At 38.7% G+C, this 20,320-nt stretch overlaps 1 protein-coding gene across 2 annotated transcripts in view; it reads right to left on the bottom strand.

Annotated features, from left to right (window-relative positions):
• Window positions 1–13,076, bottom strand: part of ACBD6 (acyl-CoA binding domain containing 6) — a 205,634-nt gene extending 192,558 nt beyond the window's left edge. The window contains exons 1-3 of one of the 2 annotated variants that reach the window (XM_030302222.1): window positions 12,501–13,076; window positions 5,994–6,058; window positions 3,015–3,111 (exon numbers count right to left, since the gene is read on the bottom strand). In XM_030302222.1, the coding sequence (XP_030158082.1) occupies window positions 3,015–3,111; window positions 5,994–6,058; window positions 12,501–12,722 (384 nt within the window). In that variant the 5' untranslated portion in view covers window positions 12,723–13,076. The remainder of the gene's footprint in view (window positions 1–3,014; window positions 3,112–5,993; window positions 6,059–12,500) is intronic. The other variant, XM_030302221.1, reaches the window with a different exon arrangement.
• Between the last annotated feature and the right edge of the window lie 7,244 nt (window positions 13,077–20,320).

The following is a 20,320-nucleotide window of genomic DNA, read 5'->3' as shown; positions in this document are numbered from 1 at the left end:
AGGCGCCCCTCTTTTTTTTTTTTTTTTAATTTTTGAGATTCAGATATTTCTTTTTAATTTTTTTTTAACGTTTATTTATTTTTGAGACAGAGAGAGACAGAGCATGAACGGGGGAGGGGCACAAAGAGAGGGAGACACAGAATCGTAAGCAGGCTCCAGGCTCTGAGCCATCAGCCCAGAGCCTGACGCGGGGCTCGAACTCACGGACAGCGAGATCGTGACCTGATCTGAAGTTGGACGCCCAACCGACTGAGCCACCCAGGCGCCCCTCAGATATTTTTAAAAAGCATCCTTACTGCCTGTTTAAATTTCCATAAGGAAGAATTATCTAACCACATGGACTCTGTAACCATTTGTAAGAGTGAGAGTTAACGCAAGTTTATTTAGTAGTAATTAAGGTACTGAAGGTAAGAAATCATAATTTTTGTCATTTACCAGAAGTTATAAACTCAAGGGCACCTAGGTGGTTGAGTTGGTTAAGCATCTCTTTTTTTTTTATGAAATTTATTGTCAAATTGGTTTCCATACAACACCCAGTGCTCATCCCACAGGTGCCTCCTCAATGCCCATCACCCACTTTCCCCTCACCTTACCCCCCCCCATCAACCCTCAGTTTGTTTTCAGTATTTAAGAGTCTCTTTGGTTTCCCTCCTTCCCTCTCTGTAACTTTGTTTCCCCCTTCCCCTCCTCCCTGGTCTTCTGTTGAGTTTCTCAGAATCCATATATGAGTGAAAACATATGGTAGCTGTCTTTCTCTGCCTGACTTATTTCACTTAGCATAACACTCTCCAGTTCCATCCACGTTGCTACAAATGGCCAGATTTCATTCTTTCTCATTGCCAAGTAGTATTCCAATGTATATAAGCGTCTGACTCTTGATTTGGGCTCAGGTCATGATCTCATGGTCATGAGACCAAGCCCCACGTCAGGTTCTGCACTGAACATGAAGCCTGCTTGGGATTCTCTCTCTCTCTCCCTCTGCCCATCCTCTGCTTGTGCTTTCTCTCTCTCTCACAATAAATAAACATTAAAAAAAAAAAAGAAGTTCTAAACTCAAATGTCTACATGGGCCAGCCATCAGAAACAGTCAAGTAAAATCAATAGGGAAGAACTAAGACCAGTGACTGACAAGTACTCACCAAAATGCATTCAAACTCAAGGTTTTTTTTGCTTTTTATTTATGTATTTTTAAATGTTTACTTATTTTGAAAGAGAAAGCAAGCACAAGTGGGGGAGGGGCAGAGAAAGAAGGAGAGACAGGATCCCAAGCAAGCTCGGCACTGTTACAGCAGAGCCCGATGTGGGGTTTAAACCCACAAACTGTGAGATCCTGACCTAAGCTGAAACCAAGAGTCGCATGCTTAACCAACCGAGCCACCCAGGCACACCCTCCTTGTTTTGCTTTTTAAACATTGTGCCATATGTGTTCAGGCTGAGTTCAGCTCAGAGGGGCACTTATTTTGACCACTGAATTTCAGATATGAAGTCCTTAGGACCTCTATGATATGTATTTGTATGCAAACTTGGTTTTATAAAAGATATTAACAAAATGGAATATTTCCGAAAATGAATATTCACGCACATCAAAAACATCAGGAAATGTTTCAATGACTTCAAAAAGCCAGTCGTATCATTAAAGATACCCTAAGCTGGTTATCTCTCCCTGTCTATAGTCATAATTAAGGTAGATTTTTTTATGTCATAAGATATAATCTTTAAGACATTTTAAGATTCCATGACTGGGGCGCCTGGGTGGCTCAGTTGGTTAAGTATCCGACTTCGGCTCAGGTCATGATCTCATGGTTTGTGAGTTCGAGCCCTGCATCAAACTGCATGGACAGCTCAGAGCCTGGAGCCTGCTTCAGATTCTGTGTCATCCTCTCTCCCTGTCCCTCCCCCACTCACACTCTGTCTCTCAAAAATAAATAAACACTAAAAAAAAAAAAAATTTAAGCAGGATTCCATAATTAATAGAGCAAACTTCCTTCAAACTGGTAAAACATGTGTACCAATGAAATCAATTATTACCAAAAAAATCTGAAAATCACTGTATTCATTCATTACTGAAATGTTTTGTCTAAGTATTATTAATAAAAAGTAATAATTTGCGTTTTTTTAAGTTTATTTATTTTGGAGAAAGAGTATGAGCAGAGGAAGGGCAGAGAAAAAGAGAGAGACAGAATCCCAAGCAGGCCCCACACTGTCAGTGCAGAGCCTGATGCAGGCTTGAACTCACAAACCATGAGATCATGACCAGAACTGAAATCAAGAGTCAGGCACAACCCACTGAGCCACCCAGGAACCTCTCAATTTGAATTTTTTACATGATACCAAAGTAGTCTTTATTCCACTAAAACACCTGTCAACCATGTTTTTAAAATTTTTTTCAAATAAAATAGCATCCCCACTGTTATTAAGTTCTTTCTAGATGTTCTCCAATAAGTTACCAGGAAAAAAGCGTACGCTTAAGTGAACAACATCCAATACCCCCAAAGTCCAAAGTAATCTCTTTCCATGGGATTCCCTAGCACTCATATTACTACTGTTTTATACTATAATCATATTTTGTTATGTTTTATCTTCTATAATATAAACTATACAATGGCAGAAAGCATGTCTTACACACATTTTATCCCCATCAAAAAGCATTTTGTACATGTACAGAAAGTGTTCATAAAAAAAATCCAAGAGAAACCTACCATTTCTCAAGATAATGATTATCTCATGTTAAACTTTCAAATTCTGACATGAAAGGAGTTTTTACAAAATTGAAATTATGATTATACTTTTAAAAATTCTCTATAATTCAGAGGAGTTCTCAGAATCAGTAGCTGGTTATGTTAACATTCAAGCAACAGCATTTTGAGACAAGCAAATATTATAATAACTTTACAATCTTTTAAGAAAATAAAACTTTAAAAATGTTACTTAAGCCTACACTTGGTTTTAAACCTTTATTTGAGAGACGAAGATCATGTTTTTGGAAAGCATTATTTACAATCATCAAATCTTACCTGAGGATTCCAACCTGGATCTAATTTCTTAACTACTGCAATGTATTCCTGCATTGCTTGACTGGGGCTTGAATCACCAAGTGCTTTCCATGCTTCCCTACAGTAAAGAATATCCAAAATGACCTATCATTAACTATGGAAATAATGCAAACAGCACATTCCTTTTTAGTATTAAAAAATTGGCATACACATTTTAAGGATGTGGGATATAGATCTAATAAGCCATAGATGAGTAGGTCTCTTTTTGCATTTACCTTGGTCTATACCAATGCACACCTTATATCCCACCACCTAAGGAGTCTTTTTAAACATTTTTTCCTAATCACCCTCCCCCATGAAATTTTAGTAACACAGATACATTGTATAACAATTGAATTTTGGAAGACCACAAACCACTAGAATATCCAAGATTTTATAACTCCCCCAAACCCACCTTTCATCCCTATTGAAAATGTATGATCTACAGACCAATAAAAGTAGTTTCCACCTTTTGAATTAACTGTGCTTATAGCATTTCAGTAACATAGGAACTAATCAACACAAGAAACAATATTTCCTGGGAAAATACTTCAAACTTCTTATTTAAGCTGTGAGAAATACACCTTTCCCTTCTGCTGTTATCTCATCTGTAAGCTGCTAGTAGTGGGTCCTGAGACAGGGACTTCAAAAGTGAGGGGTGGTAAGGACAGAGCTAAGAATTCCAATGAGTAAGAAGGTAGGGACTACTTGCAATATAAATACCAAGAGTAATATTTTAATCCTGTGCCCCTTTCTGAGTCATCCTTTTCTTCTTTTTTCTTCAAGCTGCCAAGATAGGCTCTTTCTTGGTTTTGTCCTCCCAGTTCTGCTTCCAACCAGGAAGTAGATCCACTGATCCAGCATAAAACACAATTCAGTGCCACAGGTTTTTACCACCTTCCTGCTCCCATAACGAATGTAACATCTTTCTGAGGTTTTCCAAATTTATTTTTACTGACTCTCCTGAGTCGATAAATGAATACATCCTAACACTATCTCTAAATACATCAGCATATTTCAAAGTGAGGAAATTTAACATCAATACCGTTATATAAATATATAGACTACCTTCAGATTTCCCTCATTACCCAATAATGTCCTGTATAGATTTCTTCTCCCAGACCAGGAGCCAATCAAGATTCACACATAGCATTGATTTCATGTATCTTTAGCTTTTTCTGTCTTCCATGATATTGACATTTTTTAAGAGTCCAAACCAGTTGTTTTATAAAAGATCTATCAATTTGGATTTCTCTGATTGTTTCCTCACCTACAGTGTTCTTGCCAAAAATGATCAATCATGATTAGAATCAGGTTAAATGCTTTGGCAAGAGCAATATATAGGTGAGTGTCCTTTATCATGCATCACATCAGGGGGCACATAACATCACTTTGTCCCATCATCAATGATAAGATTAAAGACCTAGAAGCAATATCTCCCAGTTGTCTTCCTTGTAATTAAAAAGTAAATGGTGGGTCAGAATTGTGTAAATGCTGCTCCTCAGTAGTTTTTCATCTAACGGTTTCAGCATCCACTGATGATTCTTGCTTGAATTATTATGTGGTTGTAAAATCAAAACTTTTTAAAATTGCTAAAAACAATGAAAAAATAGGCAAGCATATAGGAAAAAATAATGCTGAAGTTATGAAATTTCTTAAGTTAAAACAAAAAAACTCACAATAAAAGTTTCATCAGCTATTCTCTACAACGGTAATAAAGTGTCAGAGAACTAGTTGTCATCATTAGCAAAGAAAGATGCTGCCAGAATGGAGATCAAAGCAATGCTTCCTTTACTGAGAATGTCCTACACCAAAAAAAGCTGAACTAAACAGGGGCTTAATGACATAACTGATTTACATTAAGTTCAAGCTTTGCATCTCTCTCTTTACAGCTGGGTAACAGTCCAGAGAGTCAACTTGTCAGGGACCACATTTTGAGGAGCACTGCTCTAAAATGTAAAGTTAGAATCCTTTTCTAGCACCCTTCTCTCTACAACCATATTTTTTTTTTCAACGTTTATTTATTTTTGGGACAGAGAGAGACAGAGCATGAACGGGGGAGGGGCAGAGAGAGAGGGAGACACAGAGTCGGAAACAGGCTCCAGGCTCTGAGCCATCAGCCCAGAGCCTGACGCGGGGCTCGAACTCATGGACCACGAGATCGTGACCTGGCTGAAGTCGGACGCTTAACCGACTGCGCCACCCAGGCGCCCCCATATTTTTTTTTTAAAACCTATCCTTTATACTGTTAATCCCAAGACTGACACTCCAAAGTCCTTCCTTCTGTAACTAAGGGTCCCTGTTGTACACGATTGCTCTTTTTTCACTTAGGTAAGAGTAAATAAGGCCTCATTTGATAAGAAGGAACCTCTGAATTATAAGTAAAAAAACTGGGGAGGGTATAATTTTTCTTATGGATTCAGGAAAGAAATGGACTCAGTATCTTCCCCCCCACTTTCTCCCCAACAGATTATTATAAGCAAGTCTTCACTGTGGTGTGGGTAGGGCAAGGAACAGAAGAGCAATAGAAATGAGAAGATAAAATTGGGGCAGGGGTGAGGGGTAAAAATGAGGATTTATCCTGTTCTCTGTTCCCATCCTCCTGTCCTTCTTCCAAAGATTCTTCCAGGGGACAGAAGTGGTGATCCATTAGGGGCTGTATGACAGGATAGGAAAATCTCAAGGAATAGCTCTTATGGTCACTGTCTAAGAAGCTATTCATATGTAAGAAGTGTATGTCTGTTGTGGACTAAGTATATACCAACATCGTGGTATGAGAATCCTTTAGGATACTTAGCTAAAAGCGGATTCTTTTAATCTCTCTCCCAATTGCCTGTTGTTAGTACAGTCTATAGCAGAGAGATTAACATAAAAATAATTCTTTAATCCGCTCACTACTTTCTAATTCTTAAACACCTAAACCATTTCCAACAACCTCATTAGATTCCAAGAATTTCTTACCATTTTTGCTTTCCTTCAAAATCAAAGAAGCTTGGTTTAGGAGTATTACAGTTTCCAACTTTGACCTAATTGAAGGGAGGGGGAAAAAAATCAAGAACTTATTTTTCAAAGAAATACCAGAGAAACTTTTTATTTTCAAATTTATTATGTATACTTAGTAACTATAGATTAGAAAATATCTATATAAAATAACAAAACTTAACATTCTTCACAAAAGCAAACAAAAAACAAACTTTAAATAAAGGCTGCTTTGGCTTACCACATAAAACAACTGTTGTCTAACACTGTGATACACAAAAAAACATGGGTAACAAACACTGGCATTCCTAAACTAGTAGACAAATTATATATGTAAGGCAAATTATAAATACAGATTATGTAATCCTTATTACCATTTATTCTATTGAAGAATTTTTAAACATGCAAAAAACAAGATTTATAGTACAATTTATCAGAATTCATAACATTGTTTATGCTGATTCTCATTACATTATTAGCATTTTCTCTCTCCCAAATTCCAGGATAAAGCACACTATTTGTAAAGTATCCCATTATGAAACTAATCAGTACAAATATAGATGCTGAAAGCCGTGCAAAAAATTTTCAAGGGTTTTTCAACAACAATATAAATTCTATCTACTCCACAATAATCTTTTCTTGTTTGTGGTCAATACTTATTTGTAAAACCTCAAATAACATTTGTAGTAAAACTATACAATAATTATTTTCATTGTGAATAAACAAATGAAATTCACACAAGTGTAGAATTCATTACACAGCCCCTGATTCCCACTGGCAGAAGTAATCTCTCTTTCTGATTAACTCTCACAGCATTTACTCCGTATACCTCTGAAAGCACTTTTCACTTTTACCTGGTATTAGAAAATTTTGTGTAAAGTCTCATCTTTCTGTCAGAACACAGCTGCTAGGAAACCATTCCTAACACATTCTTTGCACCTTATATAATGCCTAATCTAAGGTTGTTAAAAATGCTTGATGAACGTGGAATGAATGTGTCAGGCACATGTTCAACCAAATATCTATTTTTCCTAATGCTAAATACCACAACCCGACCCCATCTACTTCTCAGAGACCTACTCACTATCTACTATTACTCTTATACACTTGAATTTTGCTAAAATCAAACTGATGGTCTACTCGCTAACCAGGCGGATCTACTCACTGCTTTAGGGATTTTTATTCTGTTTTGCTCATGTTATTGCCCTCACATGAAATGCCTTCTCTTCCTTCAGCCTTTCAAAATGCTACACCTTTTAGTCCCACTCAAAAGTTCAGATGTAAGAACCCTTTCAGTCTACAATGATTTCATCCATCTCTGAATTCATAACAATAATCATCTCTATCATTTGTTTAGCAAACAATCACATGGCCCTCAGATGAATATTAAAATGTACCTTTACACAGGAGTAGATCTATTATAATGGGACCAAAAGGGGAAACAGTGAGAGAACAGGAACTGCATTTCTTGATCACCATAAAACAAAAGTTTCACACGTTATGTCAACTGGGCCATACAACTCATTTGCCTGTTAGGTTTGCCATTACAAACTCATTTTATAAATGAGTACAGAAAAACTGAGGAGGGGTGCTGGAGTTCACACGTTACATTAGCAAATCCTGAATTAGTAGTCAGGATTTGAATTTAGGACTGTTTGACTCCGAAGTCCAATATTCCTTTTCTATACCACTTTGCTTTACATACCACATAGAATCTAGGCTTCAGTTCTGGCATCTCTAAAATCACCCAAACTGATGGATTATTAGAAGCATAAGAGAAACTATGACACATCATAAAAACAGCTGCAGTTACTACCTTTGGTTTTTATCCAGACACCAGCCAGTGGCAGAAACAAATACAGTATCTATTCTCCATTTCTCCTACACGAAATCTTGGCCAGACACATGGTCATCCAGCTAAACATTACATGTGGTCACGCAACTTAAGCCCAGGTTCAAGGGACGAGATGTGTGTGAAAGTGATATAAATATCTTCCTTAATGGGGTGGCTGGGTGGCTCAGTTGGCTAAGCGACTGACTTTGGCTCAGGTCATGATCTCATGGTTTGTGAGTTCGAGCCCTACATTGGGCTCTCTGCTGTCAGCGCAGAGCCCACTTGGGATCCTCTTTGCCCTCTCTCTCTCAAAAATAAACAAACATAAAAAAAAGGAAAGAAAAGGGGGCTTGTCCTTCCCTTTCCCTGAGCCCTCCCTCACTAGAACATGCATGCGGTGATGGAGAGCCATCTCTGGCCAGGAAAAGAGGATCTAAGGGGAATAGTTATAAAACTTTTTGGTCTCATGATGCCTTTATTCTCTTAGAAAATGAGGACCCCAAGAAGCTTTATGTGAGTTGTCTCTATCAATATTTACCATATTAAAAATTAGAAGACTTCTTAAAATATGCATTAACTCATTTAAAAATAAACTCATTAAATTAATAACAAAATTTTATAAAACTATATGAAGCAAAAAAACTTTATTGAGAAAAGTGACATCGTTTTACATTTTGCACCTCTTTAACGTCTGCCTTAACAGAAGGCAGTTGTATTCTCTTATCTATTTCTGTATTCAATCTACTGCAATATGTTGCTTTGTTTGAAGTATATGAAGAAAATGCAGCTTCACACAGATTTGTTGTTAGAAATGAGAGAAGAATTTAGTAGCATTTTCAGATAACTGTGGATATCCTTCTTTGATTCCACACCAAAACTCAACAAGTGGCAGTTTCTTTAAGGTTAGATGCAATGTGGACTCTGAGGTCCTATCAATGAACTGTTCATACTGTTACAATAAAATCCATTGGTCTGACTTGCACTTCGTTCTTTTTTAAATTTTTTTAACGTTTATTTATTTTTGAGAGAGACAGAGCGTGAGCGAGGGAGGGGCAGAGAGAGAGGGAGACACAGAATCTGAAGCAGGCTCCAAGCTCTGAGCTGTCAGCACAGAGCCCGACATGGGGCTCAAACCCACAAACCACAAGATCATGACCTGAGCCAAAGTCGGAAATCCAACCGAGCCACACATGCGCCCTAACTTGCACTTTGAATGGATCTTTTACTCACAATTTGTAACATTTCATGCAATATTTGGAAAATATGGTTCACTGAGTTGTGCATTCCTTCCAAATGTTGACACAGTCCATTACACAAAAGCAAAAGTTTACAATCATTAAAATCACCATTAATCTCATCAAAAAGTTTTTAAGTATTAGGAAGCTGTTTGGTTTATATGGCAGATACAGATTTTCCAAACTACTAATTTTCACTTGAAGGTTTGAATGTTACCATTGGCAACAAATACTATCAGCTTTTTTCCTTAAAGTGACTGGCTCACTTTATTCACTTTGAAGAAACTATCTCCCAAATACTCAAATTTGAACAAGCATAGTTTATCTGTGACTTGTTCTATTAAGGAAAAATGATATTTCATGAAAAAACTGGATAGCTCAGCTTGCAACTCAAAAATTACACAAGTGTTTTTCCTCAAAAATAGCCGATATAATTTAGTGTGCAGAAGTGCCTTGGGTGTACCCTGCATTTCATCACACACAATACTAAAGATTCCTACTCAAGAATTAATATTAATAAAAATCAATGATTTTTACTGCTTTATCAAAGACATTTTTAAGTGAAATTGGATTTTTTTTTTTTTACTCTGAGTACTTAGTGGTAAAAATACCAGACTACTAGTATAGTTTGCTGCCACTGCCTTGATTCGTACTGATGCATCACCAGTTTCATCACATAGAAAAAAAGCAAACAGTGTGTTAGTATTATTACAAAAATACTTTTGACCTTACAGATCTCCTGAGAAAGTCTCAGGGATTCTCAGGGATCTCCAGACCATAATCTGAGAACTGCTGCCTTGAGGGATGACAGAACTACAGGACAGAAAAAGACCAAGCCCCTGGATGATCTCATGCAGCAGAGCCACCCTACCAGCTCTAGATCACCTACCTCCACACCATTATGTGCAATGAAAATAAAAGTTCAGCAGCTGACCCTGTATTCTGACACAGAAGCTTTTGTATTCCCAAATTCAAAGAACAGTTCTGGATCAGAAAAGACTGGAAAAACAAAACTACAGGATTTTAGGACTTGATGAGCAACAGTTTCCAAATGATTAAATAATGAATCATGAACTATAAAGCAGAGTTATAAAAGGTACCATTTTAAAAGAACATCTAAACTCTCTTCTCTCTGATATATATAATACATCCAGTGCCTTGAAAGAGAATACTTTAACAAAGGGTGCTAATAGCAAATGCCAGTGAATCATGTGACCAGGTTAAAGTAAGAGAACATGCTGAGTATCCTCACTGTGCTCATGCTGAAGGCTCCTATAAAATAAAGCCAAAAGGAGTTTGAAATTTTCATTGTCCTAGAGTTTTCACAGGTGTCAATTAGTTATCTTTTGCTGCTAATGCAGAGAATCAAAAAACTGTTAATTTGTGTGATCTTTTTGAAACTTCACTGAAAGATGATTTTGGAGCTACAGGCTTCTCTGAAACTAAAAGAGCTACTATGTTAGGTAAGTTTAGGGCTCTGCCCAAGAAAAGAAGATTCACAGCTCAGCTTATTTTTATCATCTTCCTGGGGACAACTTTACCTCATTCAGCCTACAAAATACAGTGCTATTCCAAAACAAAACATAATTGTTTCATGAGAAATTCTGATTCACGATGCAAAAATTATATTGGAATTTCAACTTTATTACTCTATCAAAGATGCTATTTTTAACACTATCTCAGGATTCTGTTAAAAGTAAAATATTTATAAGAGATTCATAAAAATTGTGTCCCAATGTCATGTCTAAGTAAACATAACCTTATTCTCTAATAATGAAAAATTTTATTTCCAGATACAAAGTATTTCTAAACACCTTAACATCAAACTCTTATAAGGGTGAGGGGCACACCTCTTTCAGTGTATCTGGATGGACTATACTTGAGACAGAATCGTTACCAGCTGACAGGTGACTGCAGTTCACTGGTAACTTAGAAATCAGATATTTAATAATTATGACTCTAATATCAGTAGATAAGGTTATGTCCTAGAAAGAAAAAGAATGTTCTCCAGCGAATTTATAGGAAAAGTCTTATACGGCCCAGAGAATTATTATTCAGATATGTTAAAGGTCCTAGGACAACGTTCAATAAACTCTTGTTAAATCATTGCACATCTCATTTTAACGTTATTTGGACAGGGTAAATAACCAAAGAAAAATTAGATATCCACAACTTCTGCAAGAAAGCAAATTCCAAGGCCAATTCAGGGGCAATTTTCATTCAACACTATTATATCATACATATCTACAGCTCTCTCAAACCACTTTAACTGATATTCATAACTGAAATTCATCAATCTTCAAAATTCATCAATGCTCTACTCAGCATATTCACTTGAAGAATACAGAGGGACCCTCAACTATTTTTTCTAAAAGGAAACAGGAGGAAATAGATACCAAGAAGCAAAAGACAGGGGAAAATTTTTTAGTAAAATAAAATGGACTATTACCCAGAACGTCATTGCTTCCAGTGTTCCAAAGAGATGGAGTCTTCCTAAAATGTTATTTAACTCTTGTTAGCAATTTTTCACATGTTTAAATCTAGATGCCTCATGTAACTTTTTAAGTCTCTTAGAGGCAAATACCATCATGGTTTTCTTCTTTGCACTCCCGGAAGGCATAACACCCAAGTGTTTTGCACATAAAAGATGCTGTGTATTGGTTGATTATAATAAAGCAATTAATTATTTTCACTTCTGGTACCTTTGATTCTTTGAATGATAAATTAAATATGTCTTACATGACATTATGATTATTATTTCCAGGTAAAGTTCAGAACCTTAGAGAGAGTCCAGGAGCTACAACCTAGTTCTAGTTCTGATTTTCTGTATGACCCTAGGCAAGTTATCTACTCTTTTTGGGCTTCCCTTTCCCGCAAAAGAAGGGGATTATTTCACCTGGTGTTTACTAGCTCTAAAATTTTTATAATTGTATCTAACAGAAGCATATTTAGCCAAAACATAAGTCTAATATATTTAGGACTTTAAAAATCACAATAATAAAAGTGGTAATACTTTATTTTGTATTGCATCACCCTTTTATGACAATTTCCTCGGATCTCACAATTTTTTTAACATCACTTCCATATGACCATATTACTTCCATTAACTACCTCCATATGACCCTTAGCAACAGTGAATGATCAATCTTATTTTCTCATCCTCATTTTCTAAAGTTGGTAAAAGCATAAGTACATGGTCACTGTGCAAGTCTGAGAAGTCGTAGAAACCTGACATTCAATGTCCAGTGAACCTTCATCCCTAGGATAAGCAGATCGGTCCTTTCCAAATTCAGAATGATGCTATTCCTTAATAGATGATTAAACACACACACACACTTAAACCTAGCCATTACTATTAGTTTTTGGAGGAAAGAGGTCTCCTATGGCTCTCCCGCACCCACCCCTTCCCTGGGACTTTACCTGCTTGTACCTGGCATACAGGTACAAGAGCTGTTCCCTGCTGGCCACTTGAACCAGGCCTTGGAGGTGCGCTGCAGCCTTCTCAAACAGCTCGGTCAGGCTCCCGGACGCCTCGGTCTCGGGGCTCTGGAGGGATTCTACATCACCGGAGTCGTCCCCCGAGCTCAGCTCGCCGCCGCTGTCGCCCGTGGTGGCCCCCGCGGGCAGGAATGGCGAGGCCATGAGTCCTTGCTCGGTCCGTCCCTCTGTGTCCGCTCGGTGCTCCTCAGACCGGGGGTAACGCCGGCTCGGGGGCCTGGCCCACCAGTCTCGGTCCCGAGCCCGACCTCGAGTCGGACCCGAGCCCACTTACTCTGCGCTGCCTCACGTAACTCTGCCTCGCTCTCACTTCGCTCCCGGGCGTGTGGGGCAGGCTCCGCTATTCTTGACGGCTCTGCCCGGCCCAGCGGGTCTCCCCCGGCTTCCTCAGGCTAACAGCGCGCTCTGGCTCGTCCCGGGTCCCTCCACCGGCGAGCGAGTCTGGGGGCTGCGCAGCTGGGGGATCGGGGAGGAAGGGCGGCAGGCGGCGAGGGCCGGGAGGCGTGCGCGCCGGGCGGGGCGGGGCGGCGTGCGCGCGAGGCGGGGCAGGACGGGCGGCGTACGCGCCTGAGCACGCGTCCGAGCACGCGCGCGGGGCTAGGCGCGGAGGCGGTCTCGGCGTTGGGCCCGCAAGGGCGGGCGCCCCTGCGTCGGGCGCCCTCCGCTAAGGGGAACTCGCGGGGGCGCGCTAGAGACACGGTGCTCGGAGAAACTGTCCTCGATCATCGGGATGTCTGTTAATCGTTTTGTTGAAATTCTAGTCACAAAGTCTGGAACCTGTTCCCGGAATAGGCCATCGGGAGTGGGGAAGGAGGCAGGCTATTTGGTAGTGTAGCGATGGGAGCGGAGTCGCGGAAACACGGAGCTGAGGACGAAGGTTCCGCTGTACCCGCCTCCAGGGGTGTGTGACCCGGGCGTCCCCAAACTGGCCTCCGATCCCTGCACAAACATCTGTTGCTTGAGAACTTAGCTCTAACTTGAATAATGAGTGAAAATTTGGGAGCTGGGGCCTTCACCGCCTAAATCGCGTGACTAATTGTTCGACCCACTCCTCTCTGTCTCGCTTTGCACGCCCGTGGGACGCCCCACTTCCCTGGGTGGTACTGGGACGCCCCATCTCCCTCCCCGCCATTAGCACTTGTCTTCTCTGACAGCCTTTGCCACTGTGCTTTGAAGACACTAAAGTGAAACCAAAAACTGGGACACAGTTCTGCCCTAAAGGAACTTACACAAAACCACACAAAAACTAACCTGATGATAACAATTAACTTTTACTTAGTAGTTATTATATCCCAAGTGTTGTAAAACAAAAACGAAAACATTGTTCATTTAGTACTCAAAACAATGTAATAAGCACCATCAGATTTGGTACAAAGAAAGTGTTCTAAGGAGCGGTTATTGGGATAGTTGGGTGGCTCAGTCCGTTGAGCGTCCCATTCTTGATTCCCACTCAGGTCACGATACAATGGTCGTGGGATCAAGTCCCTCCACCAGCTGCACAAGCTTGGAGCCTGCTTAAGGTCCCATTCTTCCTCTGCCCCTCTTCCCCGCTCACATGTGCTCTCTCTCTCTCTCTCTCTCTCTCTCTCAAAGAAAAAAAAAAAGTGGTTATCGACCATTTGGGGTTAGACTTTATGCAGGTAGACATGGGATAAAGACAGGTGAGAGAAGAAAGAAAAGACAGGAAGTTGTGAAGGCTTTGGTCAGGATTCAACAAATATTCTTTGAGTATCTAGAATGTGCCACTGTCAGTCTCTTGCTCTCAAGGAGCAAGGGATGGCTGAGAAAAAATTCTTACAATTAAACAATTTTACAATTAAAAAGTGATAATAATAATAACTCATTGAATCCCTTCTTGTTTAAGGTACTTAATCCTTACTACTAAAGGTAGGTACAGTTATTTCCACTCTGCACATAGGAAATCAGCAGAGTCATTGAATAACGTGCCTAAGGTGCACAACTAGTAAGTAGAGAATCAAGGAAAAAGTCAAGTTTCATCTTTTTCTGTATTCAACAGCAGTTTAAATAACATGGGACTAAAGCAGGCAAAACTCTTTTATGAATATAAGCAAATAGCAATTCTACTTTTACCCGGCAAGAATGCATACATGTGTCCACCAAAATACATGTACCGGAACATTCATGGCACCATTATTTCTATACTGCTCCAAACTGGAGACTCCCAAATGTCCACCAACAGTCGAATAAAACTGTAGTGTGCTTACGCAATGGAGTACTACTTAGCAGCAAAAATGAACTAATTACAGTAACATACAACACACGAATAAATCTCATAATGTAGAACCCAAGAAGGCTGACGCAAAAGAGCTCATATGCTTCCATTCATAAAAAGCTCAAAAGCAGGCAAAACTATTCTGTGGTGTTAAAAGTCAAAAGACTTTTAGTCTTGAACTGAACCCTGGTTACACAGGTGTGTTCGCTTTATCAAAGCTCACTTAAAATGTATACTTTTCTGTATGTACACTGTATTTGAATGAAAAGATAAAAAATAACATGTGAAAGGGGTGCCAGGGTGGCTCAGTCAGTTAAGCATCCGACTCTTAATTTCTGCTCAGGTTATGGTTTCATGGTTCATGAGTTCAAGCCTTGCATCAGGCTCTGTGCTGTCTACTCAGGATTCTCTCTCTCCCTCTCCCTCTGCCCCTATCTCTCACTCAAAATAAATAAATAAACTTAAAAAAAACTTTTTAAAATAACGTATGAAAAGGAAAAAACATGAAGAGTCCCTGACATTCAGAAGCTGGCCTGACACTCACAGTTAAGCCGTATTATTCTCCTATAGATATAAATAACCTCATGAAATATCAACCTTGGACAAGGTATCATTGTAAAAGCATGATAAAAATAAGACAAAACACTTCAGAAACTTGTCTAAATACAGACAAAAACAATATCACTCTGTCCCACAAAATACCAAACACCCTTTCTATTGGCCAAAATGAATGATTATTACTTCTTTACAAACTATAGCTTTATTCTCATGTTAGTCTTCTCTCCCTATAGATAAGATTTATTGAGATGCCCAATCATGGAATTGTCCTGGCTTTCTGATGGCATCCAATTGAGGACAAATCCCTGTTTCTTCAGACTCTACCTCAAGTCACCAACCAAAGCCCAAATTCTGTAATAGGTGTTTTCTGAACATCTTACTGAGACAGCCCATGGTTCCCCATGGTGTGTATTCTTCCTTGTTGCAACAAGAAATAAATACAACTGGGTTTACTATAGCTGACTTCCTGATTTCAGCCTCCAGCTGAAGGGCATTGACACTTGACAACATTTGATTTCTTGAGGGTTCTGTTAAAACTCCAAAACTATCAGGATCTGGCAACTTTGAGAAAATAAATCTTTTACAGTTGGTGTTCCCCTTCAAGCATTTCTTGGGAACTGTAGGGAAATGAATATGTTTTTCTTTTTTTTTTAAACATTTAAAAAAAATTTTTTTTAACGTTTATTTATTTTTGAGACAGAGAGAGACAGAGCATGAACAGGGGAGGAGCAGAGAGAGAGGGAGACACAGAATCTGAAACAGGCTCCAGGCTCTGAGCTGTCAGCACAGAGCCCGATGCGGGGCTCGAACTCACAGACCGTGAGATCATGACCTGAGCCGAAGTCAGACGCTTAACCGACCAAGCCACCCAGGCACCCCTGAATATGTTTTTCTGAATCTCAAGAAGAAATCAGCAGAGAAATTGGGAAGACAGAAAATATCATAATTAGAATAAAAACTTAATCAGTATTAAAGATTAACAACCAATTTGGAGAGGTCATTGATTCAAAGGGATCCACTGACAAGTTAAAAACAATAGCAGGGGGTTGCCTGGGTGGCTCAGTTGGTTAAGCATCCAATTTCAGCTCAGGTCATGATCTCATGGTTTGTGGGCCCAAGCCCCACATTGGGCTCTGTGCTGACAGCTCAAAGACTGGAGCCTGCTTCGGATTCTGTGTCTCCCTCTATCTCTGCCCCTCCCCCACTCATGCTCTGTCTCTGTCTCTCTCTCAAAAATACATAAAACATAAAAAAGTTTTTTGTTTTTGCTTTAAAAAAAAAAAGCCATAGCAGGAAATGCTAACACCTGGGGTCCAAAGTGACCCAGGGAAAGGAACAATCAGGCACAAAGTGGTCAAGAGCTAATCAGTCTTGCTGGTGGTGGCTGCCTTGGTGTACATGTGTTCATGGCCCCATCTGCTGCTAACAGTGAGTCATTTTGCAAATACAATAAATGTTAATAAGATTATGCACATGGTACGCTTTATACACATTTTATGAGTGATGTTCTGAGAAATAAGTTTTGGAAGACAAGTCCCTCCATAAACTGGCAAATTCTTTAAGTGATTCTAAGTAGCACTATTAATTTGCTAAGAGATCTGAATGTTATAAGAATGCCATCCAACAATGTTTGCTAGCATTTTTCAGTGTCTGCATTCACTGTAGGTTACAGTTCTTTATAAGTACTTTAATAGGAAGAAGCGCAAAGAGAAGATTATAATATACTGCAACATGACATCCTGAATGTACCTACAACCTGAATAAAAGTCATACCAATGACAAACTAAAGATAGGACAACCAAAGAAAACATTTTTGTTAAAAAAGTAACTGGATTTAGCACAATTCAGGTTTTGTGAAACATTGACCTTTTTTTTTTTTACATTATCATTAAAATATTCATTAATTCATCAAAACTGTTCATTCCTAATATGTTTCAGACACAGTAATAAAACCTAGGGATATCAAGATAAACAAGGTTATTATTCAGGTTATTCTACTCCAGCCACATAGGCCCCTTTCTGGCTCTTCTTCAAATCTAGAATTATCTAGAATACTCCCATTTTAGTGACTTTATGCTTGCTAGTTCCTCTTTCTGGAACACTCTATCCCCAGATTTCTATGTGGTTTGCCCTCACCTCTTTCAGGTCTTTTTGCTCAGTTGTTGCATTAGCCAAACTTTCCTTGGCTGCCTTATTAAAAATTGCAACTCCATCCTCCCAACACCCTATCCCACTTCTTTAGCACTTACTGCCACCCAGCTAACAATATGTTTTAGTCATTTGTTATATCATGTCTATATAAGTTCCAGGAAGGCAGGGATTTTTGTCTGATTTTATCACTGCTGTATTCCACAGAGCTGGCACATAGCTAAATCTTTATCGAATAGATAAATGAGTGAATTTATAAAAGACCTGGTCATTTTTCTTTAAGGACTTAGGAGAGTAAATGAATAAGGGCAATAATACATGACAAGTGATGTGGAAAGGGCATGCCAGACAGAAGTAACATGAGCAAATGCACAGGGGTATAAAAATAACAAGCAATATTGCTTGTTTTCACTTAGTAATAAGGAAGATCAATAAGCAAACAGCAGAAGTGTAATTAGCTGATTTTCTCTCACCAACATAAACTAAATATTGGAACATATGTTAACCTACTCCTAAGAAGAAAACCTTGCTTAACAAAGGCTGCATTATCTTTTTTCTAAGCTTATTTATTTATTTTGAGAGAGTGAGAGAGAGAACATAAGCAGAGGAGGGGCAGAGAGAGAGGGAGAGAGAGAATCCCAAGCAGACTCAGTACTGTCAGCACAGAGCCCTACTCAGGTCTCTCTCCCCCAAACCACAAGATTCTGACCTGAGCAGAAGTCAAGAGTTGGATGCTTAACCTACTGAGCCACCTATGCACCCCTAATCCAACTCTTAAGCACGTTAGTGGGACTCTAGTACATAGGCAGATAAGCAGATAGAGAGAGATATTAGACTATATTATCTGATTAGCATAATTTTGAAGTTCATTTGACCACCTTCAAATACAGGAATCACAACAGGAAAATCACTGCCCCGACCATGGAGTCCTTGTGAATTCTGTATGATGAGTAAAATTTAATGGAAACAAACAAACAAACGAAAACACATCCTCAAGTTCTCAGGAAGTTAGATATTTCCTACTAAAAATTAAAAAAAACTTTGATTAATTTTGAGACCCCTCCCCCCTAGTAGAGGCTGTTTGATGGTAATGGATGGGCTTAACTCAGTGTAAGTAACAGAGATTTCTGGGGGATGTGTTTGTGGGTTTAGAAACTGACTTAATGGTAGAACCTTGTGTAATGCTGCTTAGCATTACATGAATTCAAATACAAGGGCGAATCATCTGCCACAAAGCAAAATAGGATTAAATAATAAAAGCCTAGCATACTCTTAGGTATCAGTCCTGAAGAGATTCTACTGTGCTTGATAAAATGAACCACAGAGTAATATAGAGAATCAGTGGGCTCAAGTAAGTGGGTAGTGATGGCTCACTTCTGGCCCACATTTGAAACATTTTGGTTGTTGTTGTTGTTAATATATTAGCTAGTACATCAATGGTGCTGCATATTATATATTAGTATAATATGAAGGTGAAGTAGTGAAATAGTTTTACAATTTCATTGTTATTTTGACTTGCTGAAAATTAATCGACATTGAATTATTAAATGCAGACTATTAACCTTTCAGGTAATGTAATACAGTCCACAGGCCAGAGAGTCTGCTATCATTCTTGCAATCAAATAACTTAAATTTTAGTTGTAGAAACAAGATTAGGACTCATTAGAAAAATTATAAAATGAAATAAGACAGTAAAATTAAGTACTAAATCTCGTGGTGCACACTGAAACAAAATAATGATAGGATTTTTTTGCTGGATATTCTCCCCCATAAAAGTCCTTTGTTGAGCAGAGGAGGAAGGAGCCCTTTAAACATCGAGTGACTTGCATGAGGCCTGATATATTTAGGTGGATGACCAAGTGGATCTAACACACAGATCTCCTAAAATGTATGTATGTATGTATTTTTGCTGAAGTATAGTTGACACACAATGCTATAGTCTGGGCCTTTTATATCTACTAAAACACACGGTGCTCAGTATTCATTAAATCAAAAGGGAGCTATTAGTCAATTGGCAGAAATTAATGTGAACTATGTGTAGGTGCATTAAAAGTAAAGATCTTTAAGGAAAGAATCACTGAACTTGGAACTAAGAAACTAAACATTTTTGTATCCATCTCGTTAATCTGTTATCTTTTTCTGGGTACAGTTACTAGGTTGAAGAATAAAGGGTTAAGAAAACAAAAACATAACTAACACACTGCACCTCCATAAAATGTGGTTTCTTTATATGAAAAATGAGGCCTGTGGGTTTGACCCACTGACACTACTCTAGGTGGTTTAAGATTCCAGGTGGCTGCCATCTTGCGCGGCACCGGTGGAGTGAAGGTGTAATATAGATATTGACCACATGATGGCAACATAGAGCCAGGTTTGTTTTCTGCCGGTCAGAGGTTTGCTAGAGTATCTTTGTCTTCGTGTTTGGGAAAGACACCCACCTTGCCGAAGGAATGGAGCAATTTTTTATGTAATTATATCCTTATTTTGAACAGAAGCCAAATCCTAATGGTGTTTCTTCTTTAGACTTAGAACCCAAGAACTGAGATTGAAGAGGAAAACAGACTTTGTTAAGATGTGCTTGGTTAAAAATGTCCTAATGAGTACACTTATTATTCTGAATGTCACAGTAAGAAATAGAGGTTATACAGTGTAGAGTGAGATAAGCTTAGCTCTGAATCTATGTCATTACCCCCTCTTTATTGTTGTTGGTTGTTGTTTTTGTTGCTGGATTTTCTTTTCTTGAAAAAAAAAAAGTTCTTGCACCTCACCCTGTTCTTCCAAATATTTGGGGGCACTTTAAGTT

This window comes from Lynx canadensis, chromosome F1, assembly GCF_007474595.2.
Source record: "Lynx canadensis isolate LIC74 chromosome F1, mLynCan4.pri.v2, whole genome shotgun sequence".
Classification (NCBI taxonomy): Eukaryota; Metazoa; Chordata; class Mammalia; order Carnivora; family Felidae; genus Lynx; species Lynx canadensis.
Note: the sequence above shows the minus strand (reverse complement) of the source record. Positions and strands in the feature narration are given on the sequence as shown.